This window comes from Coffea eugenioides, chromosome 1 (assembly GCF_003713205.1).
Source record: "Coffea eugenioides isolate CCC68of chromosome 1, Ceug_1.0, whole genome shotgun sequence".
Taxonomy (NCBI): Eukaryota; Viridiplantae; Streptophyta; class Magnoliopsida; order Gentianales; family Rubiaceae; genus Coffea; species Coffea eugenioides.
The window spans coordinates 4,103,091-4,127,647 of NC_040035.1; the positions used below are offsets into that span (position 1 = coordinate 4,103,091).

The 24,557-nt window shown below is 34.7% G+C and overlaps 2 protein-coding genes and 1 pseudogene across 2 annotated transcripts; 2 read left to right on the forward strand and 1 right to left on the reverse strand.

The window, feature by feature from the left end:
- The first annotated feature begins 773 nt into the window (after positions 1-773).
- Positions 774-6,690, forward strand: LOC113783850 (F-box/LRR-repeat protein At5g63520). Its single transcript, XM_027330093.1, has 10 exons — positions 774-1,029; positions 1,113-1,220; positions 1,612-1,704; positions 1,805-1,942; positions 2,395-2,490; positions 2,889-2,928; positions 3,447-3,599; positions 4,209-4,390; positions 5,368-5,486; positions 6,022-6,690. The coding sequence occupies exons 1-10, from the start codon at positions 793-795 to the stop codon at positions 6,473-6,475; spliced, it is 1,620 nt and encodes a 539-aa protein (XP_027185894.1). The 5' UTR covers positions 774-792; the 3' UTR covers positions 6,476-6,690.
- Positions 6,691-7,563: 873 nt separating this feature from the next.
- LOC113765903 lies at positions 7,564-12,011 on the forward strand (annotated as a pseudogene).
- Positions 12,012-17,228: 5,217 nt separating this feature from the next.
- On the reverse strand, positions 17,229-23,423 carry LOC113775608 (SUMO-activating enzyme subunit 1B-1-like). Its single transcript, XM_027320563.1, has 10 exons — positions 23,152-23,423; positions 23,005-23,056; positions 22,412-22,607; positions 21,941-22,020; positions 21,693-21,809; positions 21,323-21,373; positions 18,750-18,816; positions 18,092-18,195; positions 17,897-18,001; positions 17,229-17,808 (listed from the first exon to the last, which is right to left on the reverse strand). The coding sequence occupies exons 1-10, from the start codon at positions 23,232-23,234 to the stop codon at positions 17,647-17,649; spliced, it is 1,017 nt and encodes a 338-aa protein (XP_027176364.1). The 5' UTR covers positions 23,235-23,423; the 3' UTR covers positions 17,229-17,646.
- Positions 23,424-24,557: the final 1,134 nt, after the last annotated feature.

Here is a 24,557-nt window from a genome sequence, read left to right on the forward strand (position 1 = left end):
ATGTGGCTAAACCCGTGGGGACGACAACTATGGTCCATAATAGAACTTTTATAAGAACATTATACATGCATACATATATTATACATATATATGTATGTATATATTTGTAGAGTAAATTTTTTTAATGTATTAATAATGCATATATTATTATGGTTGGATGCACGAGATATATATAAAATTTGATTTTCAAATTAAAATTTAGATTGTGTTTCATACATATATATTCAAAAATGAAAATATATACACTGTTAGTGTATATAAGATTAATTCATATATGTATGTATGTATTTAAGTGGTGGACTAAGTTCATCCGCCAATTTTTTTTTTTAACGCAACGATACATTTGTATAACCTACACTATCCTAATCTAGGGGAGGGGGAGCCTAAGGAGGCTGTGGTGGGGGCTAGTGGGTATACAGACCCAACTAGACCAAGGGAGTGCTATGACACAACTCTTAGATTTTTTTCGCTGCAGGTGAGGTTTGAACCCTCAACCTACAGCCCAAGGAGTGACTTAAGTCCCTCCCTGGTGGCCACTGAGCCATTGGCCCAGTGGTTCACATCCGCCAATTGGATTTGGACAAATTTAAGTCAAGCACAAATGGAGGTCCAAACGCGAGTCACGAGTCTGCCCATTTGCAGCGCTATTAATAATGAATACTTCAAAAGTCGTTGGCAGAGGAGATCAATTATTTTGAAGTTAATTTCAGTTCACTACTACTATAAATATATATATATATATATATATATAAACTAAAATTCAAAAATTTACAGCCATTTCCAAAATCCTAAATGGCCACTCAACATCTACAACACCACCGTGGAGGCAGCAGCACCGCCGCTGGCGCCGGCGGAAGCAGTATCGACGATGCTATCGGAACAGACCTTCTCCACAACATCATCTCCCGGCTTCCGGCTACGTCCTTCTCCTCCGCCGCCTGCGTTAATCGCTCCTGGAATTCCATCTGCTCGAGAATTCTCTCTTACCCTAAACTCTCCTCCGCCATCTCTCTCAATCCTTCTCTTGAGGTAATTTACACAGAAAATTTTCTATTTTGTTTTTATTGTTATAGGTTAATTTCTCCGTATTTAAGTTGGTTTAAGTTTTGCAGGGGGCTGTGAATGAGGTGGTGGAGAAAGTGTTGTCGGAGCCGATTCGGCCGCAATTTGTGATTGCATCAATTGGCCCTTCGTTTTCCTTGCCTCGTGCCCACCAACTCGTATGTGGAGTAACTGTTTCTCCTTATATGATTTGGGGATTTTTATGTATTTTTATTGATTAAGGCAATGTACAAGCATATTTGCTTGCGGTACTTCATTTCCTTGCGCCATTTCATGCACATTTGAACAATTATTTCTTGTCACTTGGTGTCAAGTGGATGTATCTGAACGATGCTCGGACTTCATTAGTGAAAAGGGCCGAAGCAAAAAATTGAATGGATAAAAGCAAAAATGTGCTTTAGTACTTCGCCACCTATTTGGCTGGGATTATTTGTCTATTACTAATGGTAAATTTGTTTAAAAGCCTTGTCGTTGAGTTTGTCTATTTGTTTTCTTGCTATAAGTACAAATGTACTCGGTATGGCAAACTAAGGTTGTATTGTTTTGCAGATCACTGCGCGCTTTGGTTCAAGAGTTCCTGTAATTACATCCCTCTCTGATGGAATTATTGGGAGAGATGCACTCACCAGTGAGTTTAAAGAGGTAAGTATATGAACTATTTTCTTCTTCTTTTGTTATGCTTGACAGATGATGCTATGGCTGAGGTTTTCTCATATTTGTGGTGTTAAAAATGTTGGAGCAGGTTCAGTGGGAACTAATGGAGGATGATGAAGATCTTGATGGTCATGGAAATCTTTTACCGAATCAAGGAATTGTGCTAACTGTTGGTCATTTACCGGATTTGAAAGCCACTATGATTCCATTATTATCCCAAGCTGAGGTAAAATGTACTGCTTGGTGCATGATGGGGTTAATAAGTTACTTGGGACATTGAACCGCATTTATTTATGTTAAATACAAATAAATTTTATGAGCTAGACATTGTCTTTTGATATTTTACCTTGTAAAATGCGGTATGCTGGGGAGTAAGCTTCTCTAGACTGCACAATCAATAGAATTAGGAACTACAGATGGTAATAGTTTTCTAGAAGTGCATCATGTATTTTTGGCGTAGTAATAGCATATATGGGTCATTTTAATACCATGATCACAATTTGATAGTATATAGAGCTTGATTAAGTGTTTCCTGGTGACATAATTGATAAAGATCTTGTATTAGTTCCTTTATTTGTGTTAAGTTATAATTAGTTGGGCAGGTAGGCTGGGATGCTTCTGCTAATTTAGTGTCCATTGCATGAAGTGATATTAATTTTTTTTCTGATGATGAATTAGGAACCCCGCATGATTGATGAATTTGTGATGGATATAAGGGAGTATGCATCTCTTGTTTCAGGATCTACACCCCCTGCTGCAATCATATTGTTTTCTGTAAGTCATTTTGATTTTGCATTATTGTGTGCAATTTTGATTCATTGCAATCACTTTGAGAAATTAAATGTGTTTCTTAGAGCTTTCTCAGGTTTCCAACTGGCCACTTGGGACGTGTTATTTGTCAATAAAGTCCTTTATCTATTGCATCACTGACATTCTTCTTTGACATATTCTATTTGGGGACATGGAACATGAGATATAGATGGATTTGTACATCTAGGTAATGTTATACATCCTAGTGTAGTTTAAGGAGTGAATGAAAGAGTATGGTGGTCAAGGGCATTTAGGAAATTTCTGGAAAAGTATTTTGGGCCATTTGGCTATTTTGTGCTTTATTGAATTGTTTTTTTCCTCTTGACTGTATATCTAACATGGGAAAATGCATGGTGTGCTAGGATCTCAAAACTGACATGAGACCTCTTCTTCAAAAGTTTGGTGAGTACTGAATGCACTGAACTGTAAATCATGACTTTCGTACAATCTAACATGTTCTCCTTTGCTTTAGTCAAAAAATGTTTGAGGAAGGTTATTATTCATATTCAAAAAATTGCTTGGTTGAGAGGACATACCAATGAAGTTTCTACTTTCCTGAAATAACAAAATTGATTGGAAATGCTACTGATGTTCCAATACACTAGATAACCACCACCACCATGACTGACCCCCCGGCCCTCTCCATGTCCTCTGTTGAGATTTTGTTTTCTTAAAAAAGGAAAAAAAAATGAAGAAGAAAAAGAAAAAGAGAAAAAGTGGCTCCACTAATTGAGCTTCTCTTGAAATTGCAACTAACTAAGCTACTGGGTTTTACTTTCTTCAACCGCTTTATGTTATGGAGCTTAAGGAAGATGCATTCTTAATATATTAGTTCCTAACTTGCTGATGTTCTTATTTTGCTTCAGAAATTCAAATTTGCTTTCTACATTTTGTGTCTAATTTTGATCTTCTATTTGTAGATTATGCATTTTCCTTCGAGACTGTAGTTGTTGGGGAAGGGGGTGGCCGATACTTCTACAGGAGTGATTGGGATAAAAACACCACCATGAAGCAAGATGGTAATCCTGCTGTCGTGGCTCTTCTGTTCGTCAAGGATAGACATAAGCCCCCTGGTACTTAATTTTTTCATCTGGTCCTTGTATAGAATGTTTTCTAATCTATATTTGACATGGATTACACTCTTCTGTGCAACAGATAAAGTTTCTCAGAGTATCCATTAGAAAATGAAAATGCAAATATGTCTCCTGAATACTTATCTGGAAATAAAAGCTGCAGTTAATTAGATATTGACCCATGTACTATAGGTCTGACAGAATATGATTACGAAGCAATTGAGAAGATGATTGTGTGGTATGGCAAAATGATAGTAGATGTTTATCAAGTTGTGCTAGTTGACTTTTGAAGGAAGCTTGTAAGCATGACAGTTTGCAATATTGCATGCTTTTTCCAATATTTTTTGTCCTGTGTTCATCTATTTCCATTTGGCTTTAAGCTATTTCTTAGTCATTTCTTTTTATTGTTTGTGCATTTCTTTGTCTGTTAGATCTAGGAGTGTCCTTGTGGAAATTTAATATCTATGTTAGCAGAGATACCATTGCCTTTTCTGTTTGTGATGGTTTACTTCATTCTTACATGGTATTGATTGTTTAAAAGCCTATCAGTTCATTATGAGTCGAGATTGTTGCTATTAAAATCACTTTTGACTTGAATTGTATGAGCAGGCATTGGGGAAACTAAGTTTCATGCTACATTATCAACCGGCTTACATCCTGTTGGTGCAGTTTACAAAGCGGCTTCAGTTAGAGAAGAAAGGAATGAGCGTTCTACGTGGTTGACTGCAAGAAGAGCAGCAACTCATGTGCATCTTGACGGCCAATCTATTTTAGATAACGTGTACAATGAGGTATGCTAGCCTGCCTCACATTACTGATGATCACTCAGGTTTTTTTGATAGTCATTTAAGATGCAGATGTTTTAAATTTTTGAAGGTTGTCGGGTTTAGTAATGAACATATTGGTGCTCCCAGTTATATCAGATTGTTAATGTTGTCCATATATTTCAGTGACAAATATTAGTGGTGCTCCAAAATCCTTAGACCTGTAATGATGCTAGCATTGCATTGTTTTGAATTTGTTTCTAAGCTATTGAGTAATGTTTTGGCCTTTGAACTAGAACCTAGAAAGAAGATTACCATGCTAAACTGATGTCTCTTTGGCATGTTTATTTGTTTTACAATCCATAATGTGATTTAATCTATTTGACAGAATTAGTGATTGTGCTTAGGGTAAGGATGATGAGGTAGCATACCACATAATTACGAAAGATGTGGTCAGTCTGTTTAAGTAAGGGCATGACTGTACATTGGAGAGAAAGATGGGTGGTGATCACTGAGTCATTTTAGTTTCAAAAGATGCCTTTATCAAGTTTAACTTTGCTGCTTTTTTCTTGGTAGAAGCAGCATGAATATGGTTTCAAGTTTTGGATTTCTTCATTGTGTTCTTTGATATAATTTTTGGTTTTTGGGTCCGTAAGCAAGATCTTAACTCTTCGCATTCGACTCTTCCTGAATATGTTTGGTTGAAGCAATGACTATATTGGTTTTTCTTCTCAGATAATATTCTTTATTGTTGAAATCGTTGAAGTTCTGATCCAATAGTTACTCTATTGTTGAAAAGCTAAGTTTGCAATCTTTATTGATCATTCTTTTAATGCTCAACATAGCATCTAGGTGGATGCTATGATTCTGGTTCTCTCTTGACTCAGGATTCAGCAGAAGACTTTTCCTGCATCTTAATTTACTTTGTTCAGCCTAACAGCATATAGATTGGTAGGAGTTGAAATATGGAATCTGCTTTCCCTAAACCAAATCCTTTCTAGCAGATTGGAGATCGTATCCAACATCTAGCTCTCTACATTGGGGTTAACAAAAGACGAAAATGCTCCGTTGGATTGGACAAAGCAAGATGGATGATGTTTCTTGAATTTCATGAAGTAATAGGGTGAGTTATGCATTTTGTTGGTTGATTTTGCTTTTGCCCAGTCATTTCCTGTGGATGCATTGATTGCCTCAGGAATGTTGACAGAAGTGTTGAATACTGTCGGATTACAATGGTTTGAAACTTAATCTGTTCAACTTGGTAATGGTATGAGAGTTAGATGCTTGAACTCAGTTTTAAAATTTTATTTATGTTACTTATTTGTCTAGTTGTATATTGAATGACTTTGTGAAATTTGGGTAGTGGATAGTTTATTGGGTTAGGCTGGGCTGTCAGTGTAGAGAAAGGTTGGGTGGGATGAGCCGGGAATGGGATATTTTATTAATTATGCATCTATTTGTACTAATTATTTCTAATGAGTGCCTTGAGGTATTAATGGTATGGATTTCTTGGGATATAGGCTACTTGTGCTTATTCATTTTGTGTTTCTCGTCTTGTTAGGAATGCTAATGACTTGTGTTTAAGCTCACTTTGTCATTTGCACTGTCTCCCTTTTTATGGTTTATTGGAGGTATGAACAATGGCTCTCTTTTTGCAGTGGGGATGAAGAGTACCTGTATGTCAATGACTTAGGTATCAGAACTGGAGACTCCTTCCGTTTCTATGTTTCAGATTCTGATGCTACCTTGAGTTCTAGTGCCAATGTTACTGAGTACTTCAGACGTCTGAAGCATGAATACGACCACATGTCTAATCAACAATGCAATGGAAGTGTTGCTAATACCAATAAGAAGTCAGTCTTTGGTGGTTTGATATTTGCTTGCTGTGGTCGTGGTACATCATTTTTTGGACGTTCTAATGTGGATAGCGCACCTTTCTTGGAGAATTTTCCTGGGGCTACTCTTGGAGGAACTTTTTGCTCTGGGGAGATCAAACTTGCGAATAAGAGCATATATGGACAAGAACAAGAATCTGAAGATCAGGGTTATGTGCGCTGCACACTCCATTTTTTCAGTACTACATACCTAGTTTTGTCCTACATTCCTGCATAGCTTCAGGATTGGTATTATTGTGTAAGCCTGAGATAGGGCAAATACGCTCGGCTGCCTTGACCAGTTCCTTTCTCACTATCTTCCATTGATGCTTAAAAGAGCTGTCGAGGAAATGTTTGGATAGGAGGAGTACTAAAAGAACTTATCTGTTGTACATTGGACATGTTTCGATGTGGTGAACAAAATATATAGGTTTATGGGTTATCATTGAAATACTTCTCAATTGCAACTTACGAAGAATACAAATGCAGCAGCATGAAGGACACGAATGGAGTAGAAAATAGAAATTCTCAAGATGGCACACACGGACATGGACAGCTCAAATCAGCAGAGTTAAAGCACGATCCACTTGCGTCTAAAAAATCAGGTTATGCAAAGTGTCACTTGGATTGAGATCATATACAATTCCCATAGCTTCAAGTTTATGGAGGGGAAGGAATGATGATGATGAGGGATCAGAGAATGATGCTGTAGTGGAAGCGTGAAAATAGAATTTATTTTAAGAGCTAAATCCATACCATACAAAATAATAAGGGTTGATTCACGATCAAACCCTAAGGCACAAATTAGAGATTCAAAAAAATGAGAAAAAAACTCTCAACAATTGATAAAAACCAACCAAGTTTGGTATAATAATTGATAAAGACTAATTATAAAAAAAAAAACCCTTGATATACATATTTATAGGCTAAACAGTCCTACACTGGAAAGGAAACAAAAACACAAGAAAAAAATCCTAGATAAACTAAACTTGCGCCAAGCAATCGCAAAAGATCAGACAGAAGTCCGGCCTAAAGTCCAGCTTAAAGTCTGGCATCAGATTTCATTGGAACCAACCTCAGGACTAGACCTGCAGGCAGATCCGTGAGGCTTTACCGAAGGATCCGTCTCCAGATCCCCGGTAAACAGGCCTACGAACATTTTTCTTTGCCACCAGGTCGCGTGTTTCAATTACAACCAACAATAATAATAAAATTATCAATTAAAACTATGAATAAAACTATGGATAAAACTATAAAATTTATCCTAAATCAGAACCCTAAATAATTTCTCGAGATACAAACGACTCCTGTTCTGTATCAGAGAATATGGGAGGAAGCAGTAGTTTAGCAAAGGCAAGAACACGCACGTTGGTGGTGGTGGTGGTGGTGGTGATTATGGAGAGAGAATCACCTTTTTTTTCTATTGATATGAATTTTTTATCTCATTGTCAAATGTTTATTGCAATGTCTGTATCAACATTGTAGCCAAGGAGAGCCCCATACTCTATGTTCGAACGTGCAGGAAACAATAGCTTCTTGAGCCAAATTGTACGAATCTGTGCTTATAACTAGTTGATATGGTGGAAAGTTGTCCTCCTAAGGAGTAAAAAGTCTTCCAAAAACAATATGCATCTGTGTTTATACAGTGTTAGGAAAACATAGGAATTTCGGTCTGTAGTCCCATTGAAGTTCGCATAAGTCCTGTGATCAATCATAAGGTTATAATGTGGACTATCAGCAGGCATCTTCTCAATCAAATTCAAACTCACTTCAGAATCCCAGGCTAATTTATTGGAAAGTCTAATAGAAATTTTATTAGGCACCAAAAAGAAAAAAAAAAATTAGCCAAGCGAAGAGTCATCGAGGTACATTAATTTCTATATTTCTATATGAGATGAAGATATGATCAATCGCTTTCATTTTTTTATTTCTTAATTACAGGAGAAGATTCTTAATATCACTATTATCAATTGTACCCTTAACACTATCTTTTAGTTACTTCACTCCCATCGATAATTCAACTCAACATGTCAACAAATTTGGACAAACATATCCTTTTATTTTATAGCAGTAATACGGTTTAAGGAGATAAAGTGATAATTAATTAATGCCTTAGTCAAGATACATTAATTTCCAAGGAAGAAGCCAATAAGTATCAAAATCCAATGTGTGATCACATGATAAGTGAATAAGGACACTCGCAATGACTATAATTTTATTCCTTGAGGGTTGAGAATTTGGAAGAGAAGTCCTACCTGCCATTAATCAGTTTTCTTCAATTTCATGAACACATTTGGTTGAGCGCAAAAAACACTTTTAGTTTTGAATTTCACAAAATAAAAGATACAATGTAGATGTGGCTGTCCTTTTAGAATTATTCAATATGATCAAACGGCTCGAGCATTGATCTAAGAAAAGTTGCCTTGGAAAATTCAAAAGGAACCAAATCAAAATACTAATTACCAAACACACAAAATATTGCTGAACTTAAAAAAGACTTCAATTTGGGGACCTTGAGGACACATACTGCACTGGTCAGCCAAGAGCTAACCCTTTTTTGTGGAAGTATCTATGAAAACGTTGCCTAAAGGAAGAAGGATGCCAAGGAATCTGGGATGAGAAAGGCTGAAATGGTTGCCAATTCACAAGTTCATTATACTGCCACTTCAATTTTAAGTTTCACACTTCATATATCACATTATTGGCCTTAGTTGGCTCAATTATTTTGAATGCACTTGTTTATATGCCTAATTTTTTGTACTTATGGTAGGAGCTTATGATATTATGCTCCACTCTAATAAACCTCAAAACAGTCTTGGGTGCGATTTTAATCGATACTGAAAACCTTGCTATAAACTACCAGTCGAAACACTTTTGTTAAGAAGTCGCGTGTCAATGATGGATCCACTTTGAATTGATCTTAGATAAATTAAAATGCTAGGGCTCATGTACTAATCAGATCTATGTATAGTCAATATAATCATGGATTTTACATGCTACCAATTTTAGTAACATCAGAGTGATTTTAGTTACTAAAAGAGGTCCCAAAAAATGATTAACCATACACATTTTTTATCCATAGTCAATCTTTAATTCCCTATCACCCGTTAAGGATGCTAGTCTTTTTGCCTTAGCATTATTTCCTCAGGGAAGAGGCACTTGCTTACTTGAAGCTATCCTCTAAGATGGTGAGAAGGCTGTTGGAAATCTTAATTGCAAATCTTAGAGTGACCCTTGATGACTCAAGACTCGAATCACTAATTGGCATGAAAAATGTCAATATCAACTTCTATCCAATTTGCCGAAATCCAGAACTCACTGTTGGTGCAGGGGCGCCACTCTGATATGGGCACCTTGACTGTGCTTTTGCAAGATAATGCTGGAGGTTTATATATAAAGGTTGAAGAATATAAACTTGATAGCAGAAAAGAAGAGTGGATAGAGATTCCACCAATCCCAAGTGCTTTAGTTATTAATGTTGGGGATTCATTAGAGGTTAGTTCGTACTCAATGACCATATTTATTGTTTCTTTGAGCGAGTGAAGTTAATACAATTCACAAAAAGTTCTGTTACCCAGTTACCTAATTAGGTTAAGTTGGCTGTTTGTCTGGATCAACTGATCAGATACGTTAGCACAACGAACTATTTTATTACTCATATGTTTGCATTAGGTTAAGTTGGCTGTTTGCCTGGATCAACTAAACACGTATGTTTGCACAATTAACTATTTTAGTATTACTCTTATGTTTGCTTGTTAATATGATATAAATTTCATTAAAATGTAAAAAACTGAAATTTTTATTTAGGCACTGTTTGTTTTGAGGGAGTTGGAGGGGAGGGAAGGGAAGGGAAAGAAAATGGAGGTTTGATGTTTGGATTGATTTTTGAGGAGGGAAAGGAAAGGATTGAGAGGAAAATGAGGGATAAAGTTGAGTTATTTTTTGTGGTTCTGCTTTTCATTCAAAAGTGGGTGGAAACGGAGGGAAATGATACCAAGATTAATGAAAATTTTAAATTTTCCTAAAAAACCTATTATGTGTTTACAAATTAGACTTTTTAAATAGAGATGTAAAGTGGGTTTTTTGAATCAGATTTTAGCCATTATTTTTTAAAATTGAACCGGACCGGTCAGTTCAATCGGTCGGACCTTGAACCGGTCGTAGTTTCGGTCCGATTCATATCTCGGGTTGATTGGACTTAAAAACCGTGAACCATACGAACCAGATTGAACCGTTGAACTAGGGATTTTTTTTGTTTGTCTATTAAATTGGAAAAAAAAAAGAATAGATTTTTTTTAACCCTAAAGACTAATTATTAAATGCCACATCCACTTACTTTCTTATCATTTTTTGCCTCTTATCAAGTTTGCATCTATATTTTCTATTTTCTTGACTTTCTCCAAACTTCAAACTTCTTTTTTTTTAAGTTGCAATCTTTAAATCCCAAAAACATTAATTAAAAATTTAAACTCACAATGTCTAATTCCCATGGACGTGAATTTTGTATGTTATTTTTGTGTTGGATTTAAGATTTTTTTTGGTAGATACAATTGAGAATGAGATGAAATTTATTTGTTCCAATTTATAATTTATAGTTTTTATTTGTGAAAATCCAAATTCTTTGAAAATATTAAACTTTTCATCATATACAGTCTTAAATTATTCCATAGTATGTCTTATTTTGTGCATATATATTTACATAAATTATTTTTAAAAAATTCATTGAACCAGGGTTGAACCGATCTGACCAGTTGAACCACGACCCAAACACCACACTGGTTCAATTAACGGTCCAAGTTTCAAAACATTGATTTTAGCACATTCAAACTCGACTCACAAATTATATGGCTTTTTAAGATTCGGGTTTTTGAGTTTCAGGCTTATATTGAAAAGATTCAATATCAATTCATACTACTATATTAGCTTCAGACTCAAACCGGACTTGACCCAAACTCATAATTAAATAAATAATAATTATATATAATATATATTTTATAGTTATGAATTAACACAAATATATATAAATCATTAACATTTTATATCGTAATATGTATAATTATAAATTATATATATTATTATATTATATATACTTATGCATATATATGGCCAAATTTTAATCGGGTTTGAACCTAATATGGTCCAAACTTGACTCACATTTATTTTGAGCCTAATATTTAGGCCCAAACTTTGCCTGACACAATTAAAGATTAGGCTCAATGAGCTTTTTTCGTGCCAGACCAACGGCCGAATGGGCCGAGTTTGGATTAATCTAACCCCATTGACAGTTTACTTTTGTAATGCAATAAAGATGGATGAATTTAAATTTCTTCTACTTTTCTTTTTTTTCCTTTTCACTAGAGTCCCGTCCTTTTCTTTCCTTCCTTTTCCTTCAATCGAGACGGCGCCTTAGTTTTTTATTTATTTGCTTGATCAAAACCAGATCCATAATTTATTTATTTGCTTAATTTGCCTTAGTTGTTTATTTCCTCCTTTTTACCTTCTTATTTTTTGCTGCACCTTAGATCCTAAGCAATAGAAGGTACAAAAGTGCTGAGCATAGAGTGCGTACCTCAAGCAAACAATCAAGAGTTTCTATTCCAGTTTTCACTGCTCCAAGGCCGACTGAGAAGACAGGTCCGCTGCCTCATTTGGCGGAGGTTGATGGTGGAGCTTTCAACCGAGAGGTTATATTTCAAGAGTACATGGACAATTTTTTGGGACCTGCTCCTGAAGGAAAGAAATGCCTTGATCTTGTCAAAATAAAAGCCAATTAACATGAAGCATGGAGCTTCCTAATTTACAGCATAATTATTAGTTTATAATTTAGCCAAAAAAGAAGAAAAAAAGAAAATGCAGTTTATCTTGATTGTTGAAAGACATTAAACGACCACACTTTGGTTAGGTTTTAATGTTGTTTTGAACAATTCTTCATGCTATGCTAGATAGCTCTTTTGGGGAACTTGCTACGAGACAAATAATGAATAACTTGACTAGCTTTGTTAGGGAGAAAACCTTTATGTATGCTTTATCACTTCATGGGACCAGTAATTAAAGAAAGAATAGTTTTGAAACTGCCCTTTATTGAGCTCTATACGGGTATGAAAATTGTTGCCCCGTTTTGATAAGAAATTAATAGGTGTAGAAAAAATTGGCTCACATAAAGCCGGAAGAAAAAAGATGGGTAAACTGTAGAGCTGTAAACGAACCGAATCGAACCGAGTATCTCATATTTGAGCTCTGTTCGTTAAGCAGTTCGAACAATATTCGTGTTCGTTCGTTAATTTTCAAACTCCAAACCTGTGTTCGTGTTCGGCTCGTTAAGCAAAATTCGTGTTCGAGTTCGAGTTCGTGTTCGAGTTCGAGTTCGTGTTCGACTCGTTTAACATAAATGAGCCGTTCGCGAACATGCTCGAAATGCTCGAATCCAAATTATTTTAAACCTTAAATATGCCATGCAAATTATTAACCATTCTCAAAAACAATTAAAGCACTAAGTGACTAAATTCTATTATTCATTAACTATATAACTAACATTAACATAAAAATAACAAATAAAACAAAGCAATTTGCCCTCCAAATATAAAAGTCCAGCCATAAAATTAACCCTAAAATTTATCAAATGATAATTATGTCCATGTTCGCGAACGTTCGTTAAAACTCGCGAATATACTCGTATTCGCGAACGTTCGTTTAGCATGTTCGCGAACGTTCGTTAAAACTCGTGAACATGCTCGTGTTCGCTCGATTATTAATCGAACAAAAAAATTCGTTCAAACTCGATTCGTTTAAGATTTCGAACGAGTCTTTCACGAACACAAATGAGTCGAAACGAACCGAGCTACCGAACAGCTCGGTTCGTTTAACAGCTACTAAACTGTTGGCAGCAGTGAAATGAATTATTACTACAGCATGCTAATACTACCACAGTACAATATGCACAGGCATCAAAACTCATGTCAGGAAAACATTAATTGTTGGCTTGGGATCTGGGGCTCTCCGTTTGAGGTTCTATTCAGTTGTATAAATTGGTACAATTTCAGTGCAAACTAACTTGCTTTGTTTGGATCGCATTTTTTTGAATTTTTTGTAGAAAAAATACTGTAGCGATTTGATATATATAAGATAAAAATGTGATTGAAAAATATATTTACAGAAAACGTAACAATTTTTTCTTTAGAAAATTGTTTTCCAGACAAACACATATATTATTTTGATGTAATCATGAGTTTTATATCAACTTAGCTATGATTCATGTTTATACCAAAATTTTAACAGTTTACATCAAAATTCTATCAATTAACACCACTGGATAGAGCTGAAACTGAAATCAAGGGTGAGAGAAGAGATGGAATATTGGAGCAGGTCAAGAGATGGAATAGGGGAATATCAACATATACAACCCAAGGAAATTTTCATAAACACCCTTAGTCGGATCTAGATCGGATATCCACGTATCTATAAAATTGAGATCTGTCTTTGAAAAATCTGACTGATCACATATTCAATTCAATCGGATTTGAATACAGACCGGATCAGCGGATTCTTGGGATCTTTGGACCAATTTGCAGAGTCCTTGACGGTAGACTGTTGGTAAGACATATATGGTACCGAATAAATTAAAGTTTTGTTTCTTTACTAAATAATTGGCTTAAAATTTTTTTTATTGGGTCTATACATAGCTGAAAATAATTGACTAAATTAAAGCTCTATATAAATTAAATAACAAAAATGACAGCATTTTTTTTGGGGGGTCTATCATGATTAGGAAATTTAACATTGCTTTTCCCCTGCATCGTAGATCCTAAGCAATGGAAGGTACAGAAGCGTTGAGCATAAAGTACTTACCACAAGCAAAAAAATCTCGAGTGTCTATTCCAATTTTCAATAGTCCAAAGGCAAACTGAGAAGATAGGTTATCTACCTCATTTGGCAGGACTTGATGGTGGAGCTCTCTCTACAGAGAAGTAATATTTGAAGAGTACATGAGGAAATTTTTTGGACATGCTCTTGAAGGAAAGAAATCCCTTGATTTTGTCAAGATAAATGCAAATTAATATGAAACATGAAGGTTCTTTAGAGCCCAAAAAAAAAAAAAAAAAGAGCAATTCCTCCTTCGTTATTGCAAAATCAAAAAGACAAGAAAATGTAACCATAAGGGACCATATATTTGGTTAAATTTTAATGTTTTATTCACAGTACTTCAAGGGTTTCGTTGTGTACTTTTGCTATTTATGGTTAATAAAATAACATCTGATAGGGTATAATTTGTTAGTAATTTTATTATTAATTTCCCTTTTTATCCCTGCCAAATATTGCATTAATTGTTAATATCTACTTATATTTGGTATCTGGACTTAATTTCAGGAATGAAACAGAAAACTATCAAAAAGGAGGGACTTTATGGAGAAAATGGAGACTTCTAAAGGCTTCAATCCTTGGCCCTTGAATTGGTGGGGGACCACAAAGCTAGTGAAAGATATTTAGTCATTTGGGCTCTTCAAAGAAAGCAACGTAGAGAGACTTGGAACAATAAGCAATTTGGAGACTTTGTCCACATGTGTGGGGACCACCTAGATAGCTGTTAGTCATCTTTCTTTTGGTTCTTTAAAAGGGGACAATGTACAGAAGCAAAGGACAGCTTTAGTTTTAGCTTCTAGTTGAGTTTTAGTTTTTCTTTCTTTCTTTCTTTCCTGAGACTGGCCTCTGACACACGCCAGGTGTTCGATAATATTCCCCAACGGAAAAAACATCTTTTATTCCTTACTTTCTAGTAAAAACGCAATGTCTTTGCAATCAATTAATTCGTGTGGTGATTTAATTATATGGCGTAACTAAGCCTTCCATCTAGTCAAGGGTCAACTCGACGGCGCAGTCCCGAAAATCTGTGAGATCTAATTAGTTTTCACGCGTTCCTCAATTTATTAATATTTGCACGTTATCTGCTTGAATTTTCATGAGATTATTTTATTATTTGAATGTCAAGGGCCCGATGTTCAATGTGATTTATTAATCTCGTGCCAATTTAGTCAATTAAATCCGTAATTGTTTGATTGATTAATATTAGTGGCAACTGGTGTGTTTACACATTAGGGGAACGTGCAATCTAATTTAAATAACCCTCGTAGCATGTTATTGATTAGGGCTAGGTTTTTCTAGTGATTAATGCAGTTGGAAAATTAATTCCTACGGTCGTACCTAGGAGTACTTTCTGGTTAGAGGTAATCAATGGTCGTACCTTGGTTATCAATAAATTAAGGAAAAATTGGTCGTTAGAATTCGTCGGCGACTATAACTAGTCTATTAATAAATTAAGTGAACCTCTCTTGCATCAATGATCGGGTAAATGGACTGTGTCTGAGTAGTTGTATCCTTGGTTAGAATTTATTTATTCTTGATTTAATTCCTGCTATATTTGTGCTAGTTAATTATTTATTTTTAGTTGGATTGTTTAATTGTTTTTAGTTGCATGTCGGTGAAACCCCCCTCTTACCAATTGGAATTTAAAAGAGACAAATATCTCCGGTCCCTGAGGAGACGACCCTACTTGCCACTGTCTACTATTCAGTAATTTTTGTCAACTAATTAATTCTGGTATATCGGATTAAGCAAACTCTTCGGGAACAGGGTGAATCAAGTAACCCATTGCACACCTAGAGTCCCTGCTCCAGTACCTGGGATTAATTATTGACTGCTTTTAGTGGTAGTTAGGTTATTATTATTATTATTGCACAGACTCGGCACCTGTCAACATCTTTATCAGCTCGACAGTAATGTGCTTTTACAATGGTATCAGCATTATTAATGAAATCATAATAGTTATGATGATAAAATCGTTCTTTTAAAAACTAGAGTTATGTCAATTACAATCCAATCGTGTTGATCAGCTGCAACCCACCTACTAATAACCCATCCAAGCCTACTAATTAATTTCGAATAGGTCTAAATTAGTATACAATTAAAACTCATTTAATTGATGAGTAATGAGTTGACTCGGACCACCCATTTATATCCATTTTAAAAAATAATTATACATTTAAATTCAACTTTTAGTGAGTATTAAGCAAATAAATTTGAATTGCTTACCAATCTAATAATAATAAAATATCGTTATTTCTCATTAAATAACATGTGAAAAAATATTTAAAAAATAAGTAAAATGTTAAATGACTCATAAATGGATAATTGAATATACTCATACCCATTTATTAAATGGGTATAAATTTGTACCCATTTATACTCATTTATTTAAATAGATAGAAATGGATTGATCTAATTATACTCATTATTCAGTTATAATCCATCCAAACTCGCGCGAGTCACCCATTTTGACGCGTCTAGTTCTTAAGTTCCTAAGTACCTATAGTCAAAGTATTAAAAGAATTAGATATTGTCAATATGAATAGACTAGCAGATTTCAATTTAAATTCCAGAAGTGTGCTAATTGTATTTTCCTTATACACATCATTTGATTGTTAGTCATTAGGAAGAAAAAAGAAATTTTGATTATATTTTAACTACCATATACATTTGGTTGTTGGTCATCCAATGGTAGGTTTCCCGAGTGAGGTAGTTGCTACTAGCTACTCTCTACAAAAATTGGAAAAATTTACAGTCCCTTTATTGTAATGTGATATTCATGTTCAAGCTGACTCTGACCGTGCACTCTGCCATAAGCATCAATTTCTTTTATGATTAAATCTTATATATATCAATAATGTATACACTATCACCATTAGATCTATGACATATGTGCAAAAGTTAAATTTTAAATTTAAATTTTACATATTTATCATTTATCCAACACTGACAGTGTATACACTACCAGTATATGAAAGATTAATCCTTCTTTTATATGGGAAATTAACCTGGTTTCCTCAATTTCTTCAATTAACTTTCTTTCCTTTGCATTGGGGAACCAAAAAAAAAAAACAGAGTATACTAGCTTTAGTTGGTTTCTGTTAGCTTGAAAGCCTAATGCACAAAGGAACAAGTAAAACCACAAGATAATCTTTCAATATTACTTTGAAATGAGGGTATCCACATTAAGGTTAAAACAAACACGGCTGAGCAACATTTGACAGAGATTTCTCAAACCCTGCCTATTACCTTTACTGCAGTAATTTCTCAAAAACCACAATGCTTTCCTGCATCCAGAAGGAACCTTCAAGATAAACAGGCAACAAAGCCCAGACATTTTTTATGTCCTTTACAATCCTCCATGAAATCGAAGTTCAACTACTCAGTCTTCTGCCACATTTTAGAAAATCTGAAATTTTTTACACCATTGTACATGATCACAAGTAAAAGCTGGGATAACGCCATGCCTCGATCGGAAATCTTGTCATTCAATGATCAGCGTATAGTCCAGTCCCCAAAAAAATAGGTTAAAAAGGTCAGGTTACCCTAGAATTAGTCCACTTCTAGACAACCTTCTAAACATCCACTTTGGAACTGCTCGGCCTCATTATTTGTCTTTGCTATATCCTCTATTATGCCTTTACCAACCATGGCGTCAAAAAAGAAGAAATTCTTTATTGGATCGCCTTTGCCAGATATTGCTTTAATGACTTCCTGTGGAGAAAATCTCCTTCAAATGATTACAGAACCCAAAGGCATGTAAAAGCAAATGTAATATATGAGAGATTCTTTATGCAATCACCTGTCCAAGGATTCCCCCAACAATGGCACAAACTGGAGGAAACTCTCTTGTACCAGCTAACAATCTCTCAATGAGAGCATCGGGGATCTGAGATTCACTCAGCGACTGCAAATGGGAATAGTGTCAACGTCAGATGTGCTTAAGGACATACATAAGGTTTCAATGTAAACTCTCAAAAGAAAAGCCATTCAATACATGTGCCTCACAAAGTTCCTTCCTCAAGTTCAGAATATTAGGAAGGTCAGCAGCTGAAGTTTGGCCGGGCTTCCTGCCTTCAAGCTCTTCAAACCTTTCTATCACTGCAATTGTTGGATTCATGTGTGAGAGACATATTGTGGCAAACATTATTGGCTAGAACATGTTTCAAACCAGTATTAGATAACTTTTGACATCCAAATTCAAACTTTATTAAATGAAAGGAGGCAATGTAAGCACTGTGGTTAGCTTCAGTATAAACAAATAAACAAAAAGCATGCTTCACATTTACATATACATATTAACCATTATCCTCATAGCCTATCCCAGAATAATTGAATAGGCAGATCACAAGAACGCCCATTAAATTTTTTGTTTAATTATACTAAATAATCACCTATACTTTCTGACATGGACCTTACATCAAACTTGTACTTTGAAGGCAAAATAAGGAATACTAATGAGATTAAGTGTTAATTCCACAGATAATCACTAGTATTCACTGTGGATTTACATCAAAGAATCCTCAGTGGAAAACAGCATGCACATTTTACTTCCTTGAGCAGCATAAAACTTAATTGAATAGCTTTTTCCCATCGACAAGCAGATGCAATATGGCCAACTAAAAAGTGCAGAAAGCAAAATAAAGCTTTAATACCTCTCATTGCATAGTATAACTTTGACAATCTCCCAGGGAGAGATCTCCATGGCACAGCAATAGCTTCCTGCAAAAAGTTGTGCAGAGTACATCAGCATATCTCTAACTTCAGCTTTTTACTCATAAATTTCAAAACCAGTGCACATTTGGTCATATTAGAGTTCCATGACCAGTACAAAACAGTCCAAAAACAAAAAACCCACCGGTTCATTCTTCCAAGCAACAGGAAGAAAGCTACAAAAGCAGAATTGGCTAAGTCCATTAACTACCAAGATCATTCTGTTCTCATCCTAAATCAACTGTGACAGTATCACTTTTATTATGACCCTGCTAAATTAGTTTTGCACATACAGTAATGTGATAGATGGTCAAATTTCATGACATCTACCAGCATTGTCAAATTTCATGCATCTATCACCTTCATTATGACCCAGCTGAATAGTTTTGCACATATATTTAGTCGATAAAAAGGTCAAATTTCATAACACAATGTCAAATTTCATATATCTCCAATTGCAGTTTCTGCAAAGCAATATCTTGAGTAAAACATTCTTCTTCTGCAATTGATAGACATGCTCAATGAACCACCACAAAAGGGAGGCTCATCCAAAATGCTAGTTTGCCTTTTCTCTAGGTAAACCAAAATGAAAGCTTCCGTATTGCACTCTGCACCGAACAAGTAAATACAGAATTTCATCCTAGCAGGTCCAAAGACAAGAGACTAAAGAACTGGACTGCCTTTTGGAGAAAAGAGATACTTTGCAATCAAAACATTTCATTTAAGGAAGATTGTGCTACACACCATAGAAAAGACAAGACACCAGGAGATCCACCTAAAAATATCTAGAGCTTAACTCCCGAACTTCCACAAAGAATAAAGTTGCCAGAATACAAATCTGAAATGATTGCTTGTACATGTCATGTGCCACTTATGAACAGAAAAACCAAATCTGACACTTGCAGGGCACAATATGGCCCAAAAACTAACTAATACCAACACTTCCAGCGTACATTTTTTATAAATCTCAAGCTCATCTCTACATCTCAAGAAGCTGAATTTGATGCAGAATCTAAAGATCTTGTTTGAATTTCAATTGAACCAATGCTCTTTAATTTTAGAGCTAGTAACCACTTTATTTATTTTGCAACTTCAACCTAGGCTAGCTTTTCAATTACTTGTTTAAATTGGATGCTTCAAGTTTTTTCCTGTATTGGTTTGTCACAAGAAAAGGACTAATCATTCAGACACCTCTTCTCATATGCATAGAGTGAAGCACTTTTATTTAAACAGCCAAGCTGATTTGACCTGGAAAAATTAACTAATGTTAAAATTAACCACCTAATCTATAAACTCAATTTAACTAATTGTGATATATAATCACACCACCTCCATAAAAAGAGATATAACTCTGTAAAAAAGACATTGGCAGAAATAACATTTCCATTGCAGATTTTCTGCAATACCAGTTTCTAAGGAGTAATCTCTTGACTTTTATATGAGTATGTTTCCTAGCAATCCTACGTATTACTCCTGGGTCTTCATAACTCTATTTCCTTGTCCCTCGCAATTGTCAGATTCAGATTTGACTTTTACATCCTGAACCATTAAATACAAGAAGAACCACTGCTTCAGAGTAACTTTGCTGAGCTCAGCAAAAGTTTCTGAAAGCTTTTGCTACATCTATGTCGCTTCATCGGCATATAACTTCCCTTGGCTTGAGACATTGTCTGTTACTCAAACTCATGTATGCAGATCTTACATAAGATGCAGTTGATTCATATATCCGTTCCATGACATGTAAATGCCCAAATTAAAATCTCTAAGGAAACAACTCTACTAGCAATTGAAATTAAAAATATGCTTTGCAATTGAAATTGCATCCCTTTTCTAGAATCTATGAGAAAATAGAACACCTAGATCAGTAAATGAATCTCAAAAAATAAAATACAATGCTTGTAAAACAGGTGTTAGAGATTCGAGCAGGAGGAAAATAATTATGTTTTGCAACATTAATCAAAGTAAAAAACAAAGCCGATCAAGTTTTCTTAGTTAATAAAACCCAGAACTAAGCCGGGGCAATAAAATCAAGTTACTAGTCAATTATGAAAGGGCTAAGGCTGCTAGCCACTTGAGTTTGTAGTTTAATGAAAACTAAGGTAAAGCTATGTTGCCCATAAGTTCTCCTATTCACTTTAATCCATAATTAACTTTCATCATCTGCATGGCAAATACATTAAATGTTCAAAAGATGCATGAGTAAGCACAAAGTTTCTATTGTAATGTGAAAATCAAGTATCAACCAAAATAGAATATCTAAGTCACTAGGTGCCAGCAAGAAAATTTTTTGTCATGGCCAGCATTCCACTGTTAAGCTTAGTTTAATAGTTTTCATCAGCTTGGTAGTTTTCTCAATTATGAATAAGCAGCAAACAGAAGCAAAATTGTGCCAAACACCCAGGACGAATGGGACAAGAAGACAACCATGCACATAGTTAGCAAAGTCCTAGCTCGAAACAAAATCATGTTTAAATATAAAATGTGCCAGAGATATTCAGGTCTGATGGAGTTGTACCTCAAAGCTAGGAAACTGCAGTCTGCATTCTGTCATCTCATCAATCTTTTTCTGTTAGAACGACAAGCAAGATGAAATATTTCATGGGACAATCATTAAGAGGACAATTAACTCTACAAGTAAATCAACAATCCAATAATTAATCTTTGAGAATTAAACCTGCAAAAAAATGTCTTTGGCCAAAATATCTCATTAAACTTAGGATGAAATTTAACACAATAATGATGAAGCAAACATCAAATCTTACATCTACGAGAAATACAATGACTAAACAGCTAAATAAACACCAGTTACAGTAGTATATTGCAGTAGAAGTGGAAATTCTATAAGCGAGACAGTAAAGAAAGGAACAGAAATTGAAAACCAGAACCTTGGAATAAGTATAGTCTTGCAAATCAACAAATAATTCACCACAGGAATCCCTGCAATCAACTGAATAAAATGCCACACGTTTTGATGACTTGCGACACTTCTCATTAACTGACTTCTGCAGCAGAAAGAGAAATAGAAGAAACAACAAGTTGTAATACCATAAAACATGACTTCAATTGCAAAAAACAATATGTAGTAAGAAATGTTAAAACTAATCCTATGCTAGCAAGAGAGAATGGTTTATACTTTTGTGTTTAGGGAGCAAGAACTGACAACTACAGCATCAAACTTGTCAAAGAAATGAACATCAAAGCTTGACAAATCACCTGCAAGGATAAAACACAAGCACTCTTAAAATGTCAAGCATTTGTAGATAAGATAAACCATCACGTCAAGGCAACACATAATACGTATCAAAGTTCAGCTCAATATAAATTTTCCTAATTTGTTCATAAAGAAATATTTTTTAGGAAGTTATTCAGGGTATCAGAAAGCTAGCAAGACATAGGACCCTATCAATATAAGATTTTATAGTTGGCTAGTAAAGCAATAATTTTTAGGAAGCTGTTCAGTGCATCAGAATAGCACTATGACATACAAATTATTCTAGTCCTTTTAGTCAAAATTGCCAAGTATACGTAGGTGTTAAATGAGCATCATGTCTGAGACTTCAAAGAATAATGTAAAAAAAACTAAGCCAGGGGCAAAAACTGTCACCTTTTTGTACTGAAACACGAACCATAGGATTGAAATCTTTCAAAGAATCACAACAAAGCTCAGCCAGAGGTTTCTCACGGTACACACTCTCATCAGGAGGAATTAAGAAATTGGCTGACAACAGCTCAGTGGTAACTGGACGATCATCATTCAATGTCAAACTACCAACTCCAGCAAGCACAATGTTCTTGCAGAACTGCAATAGTACAGCAATAACTAAATCATTCTTCTTCTTCAAGTCTACCATTTCACTACCAAAATGTAAGGGCAAAAAGAATCTCATTTATTTCACAACTACATTGCATGACACCATTGAATAATACCAACCAAAAAACCAAAATTTTCTTTTAGGCCAAAAAATCATATTTAAGATGGTATTTTATGTAAAACCCAAAAGTACACAGAAATTGCACAAAAATGTACATTACAGACGCAAGCACTAACAATAGAACCTAAAACTAACCAGTCACTCAAAACCCGGACATCAAAAAGCAAAAATAGAATACAACTATCAGAGCACAGTGCACAAACATTCTAGTCTGAGAAACATACATGAACACAAATAAATACTCTCTAAAACACACAAAATTTACCTCAACAACAGTGCCTGTAAGTCCACAGACAAGTATATGGGATTTACTCAGCCTAAAAAAGATGAAAAAAGAATGAAAGTAACAGAATTAATTCTTCAAATTCCGAAAAAATAAAAGACAAATTAAAAAAAACCACAGGCAAGGTACCTTCGCTGAGCATCAACGCCCCAAACTCGAATTTGGCGATCATAAAGAGCGGTTTCTTGCTCCGTCAACTCCTCACCGTTCATTTTCCTGAGCTTTTATTTCAAACCTGAAATAATCACGAAACAAAACCCCGCTGCCGCTGCAACAGTCAGCACTGAACTATAATTATTTAGTCGAATTTTCCAGTATAACAATCAATTTACAGAATTGAAGAGAGCGAGGAGAAATCAGAAAACCCTAAAATTGGTCAAGACTCAAGACATTCTGGGGAGAATCATAGTTTAATCCGAAGCAATGGACTGCAATGGACTTGAGTCCCCTATGTTTCTGGTTTTCACATGGTTGGGCACAAATATTTAGCTCTTGAGTCCCTTATGTTTCTAGTTTTCACATATTTGGACACCAATATTTAGCGTACTTGCACTGTAGCACCCCTATTACAATACTTTGGACTTTTATAGGTTATTAATTGTTACAAGTCTAATAATATTTATAAACATCATTTGGCATGAAAAGGATGGAGTCATTTCTTTACAAAAGATTGTGTATTCGAATTCTGTTTCAGCATCAATATTTAGTGTGCTTACCTTATATTACAATATCTTGGACGTTTATAAGTTATGTATGTTACAAGTCTAATGACATTTATAAACGTCATTTGACATGACAAGAATGGATCACTTACTTCCAAAAGATCATGTATTTGAATTTTGTTGTCAATGTGAGAAATATATTGATGAACAATTTGTAAGAACTCTTGTACATGATCTATGATCCCAGAGGCATGTCCTGAATCGTGATGGTGACCAGAGCCAAATTCACTCAAACTTTTTTCTTACCAAAAATAATATTAATAATAAGGGAATATGATATGTTTCATCCTTCACGTTTCACAAAAATATTCTTTTCATCCCTCACTTTTAAAATGAAGCAATTTCGTCCTTGACATTTAAAAACTGAAATTATTACATCCCTAAACCCAAATTTCAATCTGAATAAAACCACCAATCAACCTGATTACAAATTTTGGGAATGTAATTGATAGATCACTTGGTTAACTCAATTTGGTATTCAAGTGAAATTTAATGAACCTAAAAATAAAAAATAAAAAATTATAACATAAAAAAGAAAGATTAATCTTTTCTACATTATCATTGTATACACTGACGGTTTTATGTACCGCCATATCATTTTAATTTAAATTTAAACACCAAATTTTATATTTATGATACACATCTAGATTCGCAAGCGGATATACTAACGGTGCATGAAAAAATTTATAAAAAAAAAAACTCTACTATTCCAAGACAAAGAATGGCCTTTTATGTTATAATTTTTATTTTTTTGGTTTAATAAATGTCATGTGAATATGATGAAATTGACCGAATGATCTATCAATTCTATTT

What these genes read in the sequence shown, in the direction of transcription:
- LOC113783850 (XM_027330093.1), top strand. Translation starts at nt 793, where the DNA reads ATGGCCACTCAACATCTACAACACCACCGTGGAGGCAGCAGCACCGCC. An exon ending in TCACCAGTGAGTTTAAAGAG is followed by an intron (nt 1,705 to 1,804) that starts GTAAGTATATGA and finishes ATGTTGGAGCAG; the next exon opens with GTTCAGTGGGAACTAATGGA. An exon ending in CATTATTATCCCAAGCTGAG is followed by an intron (nt 1,943 to 2,394) that starts GTAAAATGTACT and finishes ATGATGAATTAG; the next exon opens with GAACCCCGCATGATTGATGA.
- LOC113775608 (XM_027320563.1), bottom strand. Translation starts at nt 23,234, where the DNA reads ATGAACGGTGAGGAGTTGACGGAGCAAGAAACCGCTCTTTATGATCGC. An exon ending in CTTGCTCCCTAAACACAAAA is followed by an intron (nt 21,810 to 21,940) that starts GTATAAACCATT and finishes TTTCTGCTGCAG; the next exon opens with AAGTCAGTTAATGAGAAGTG. An exon ending in TTGGGGGAATCCTTGGACAG is followed by an intron (nt 17,809 to 17,896) that starts GTGATTGCATAA and finishes TTTTCTCCACAG; the next exon opens with GAAGTCATTAAAGCAATATC.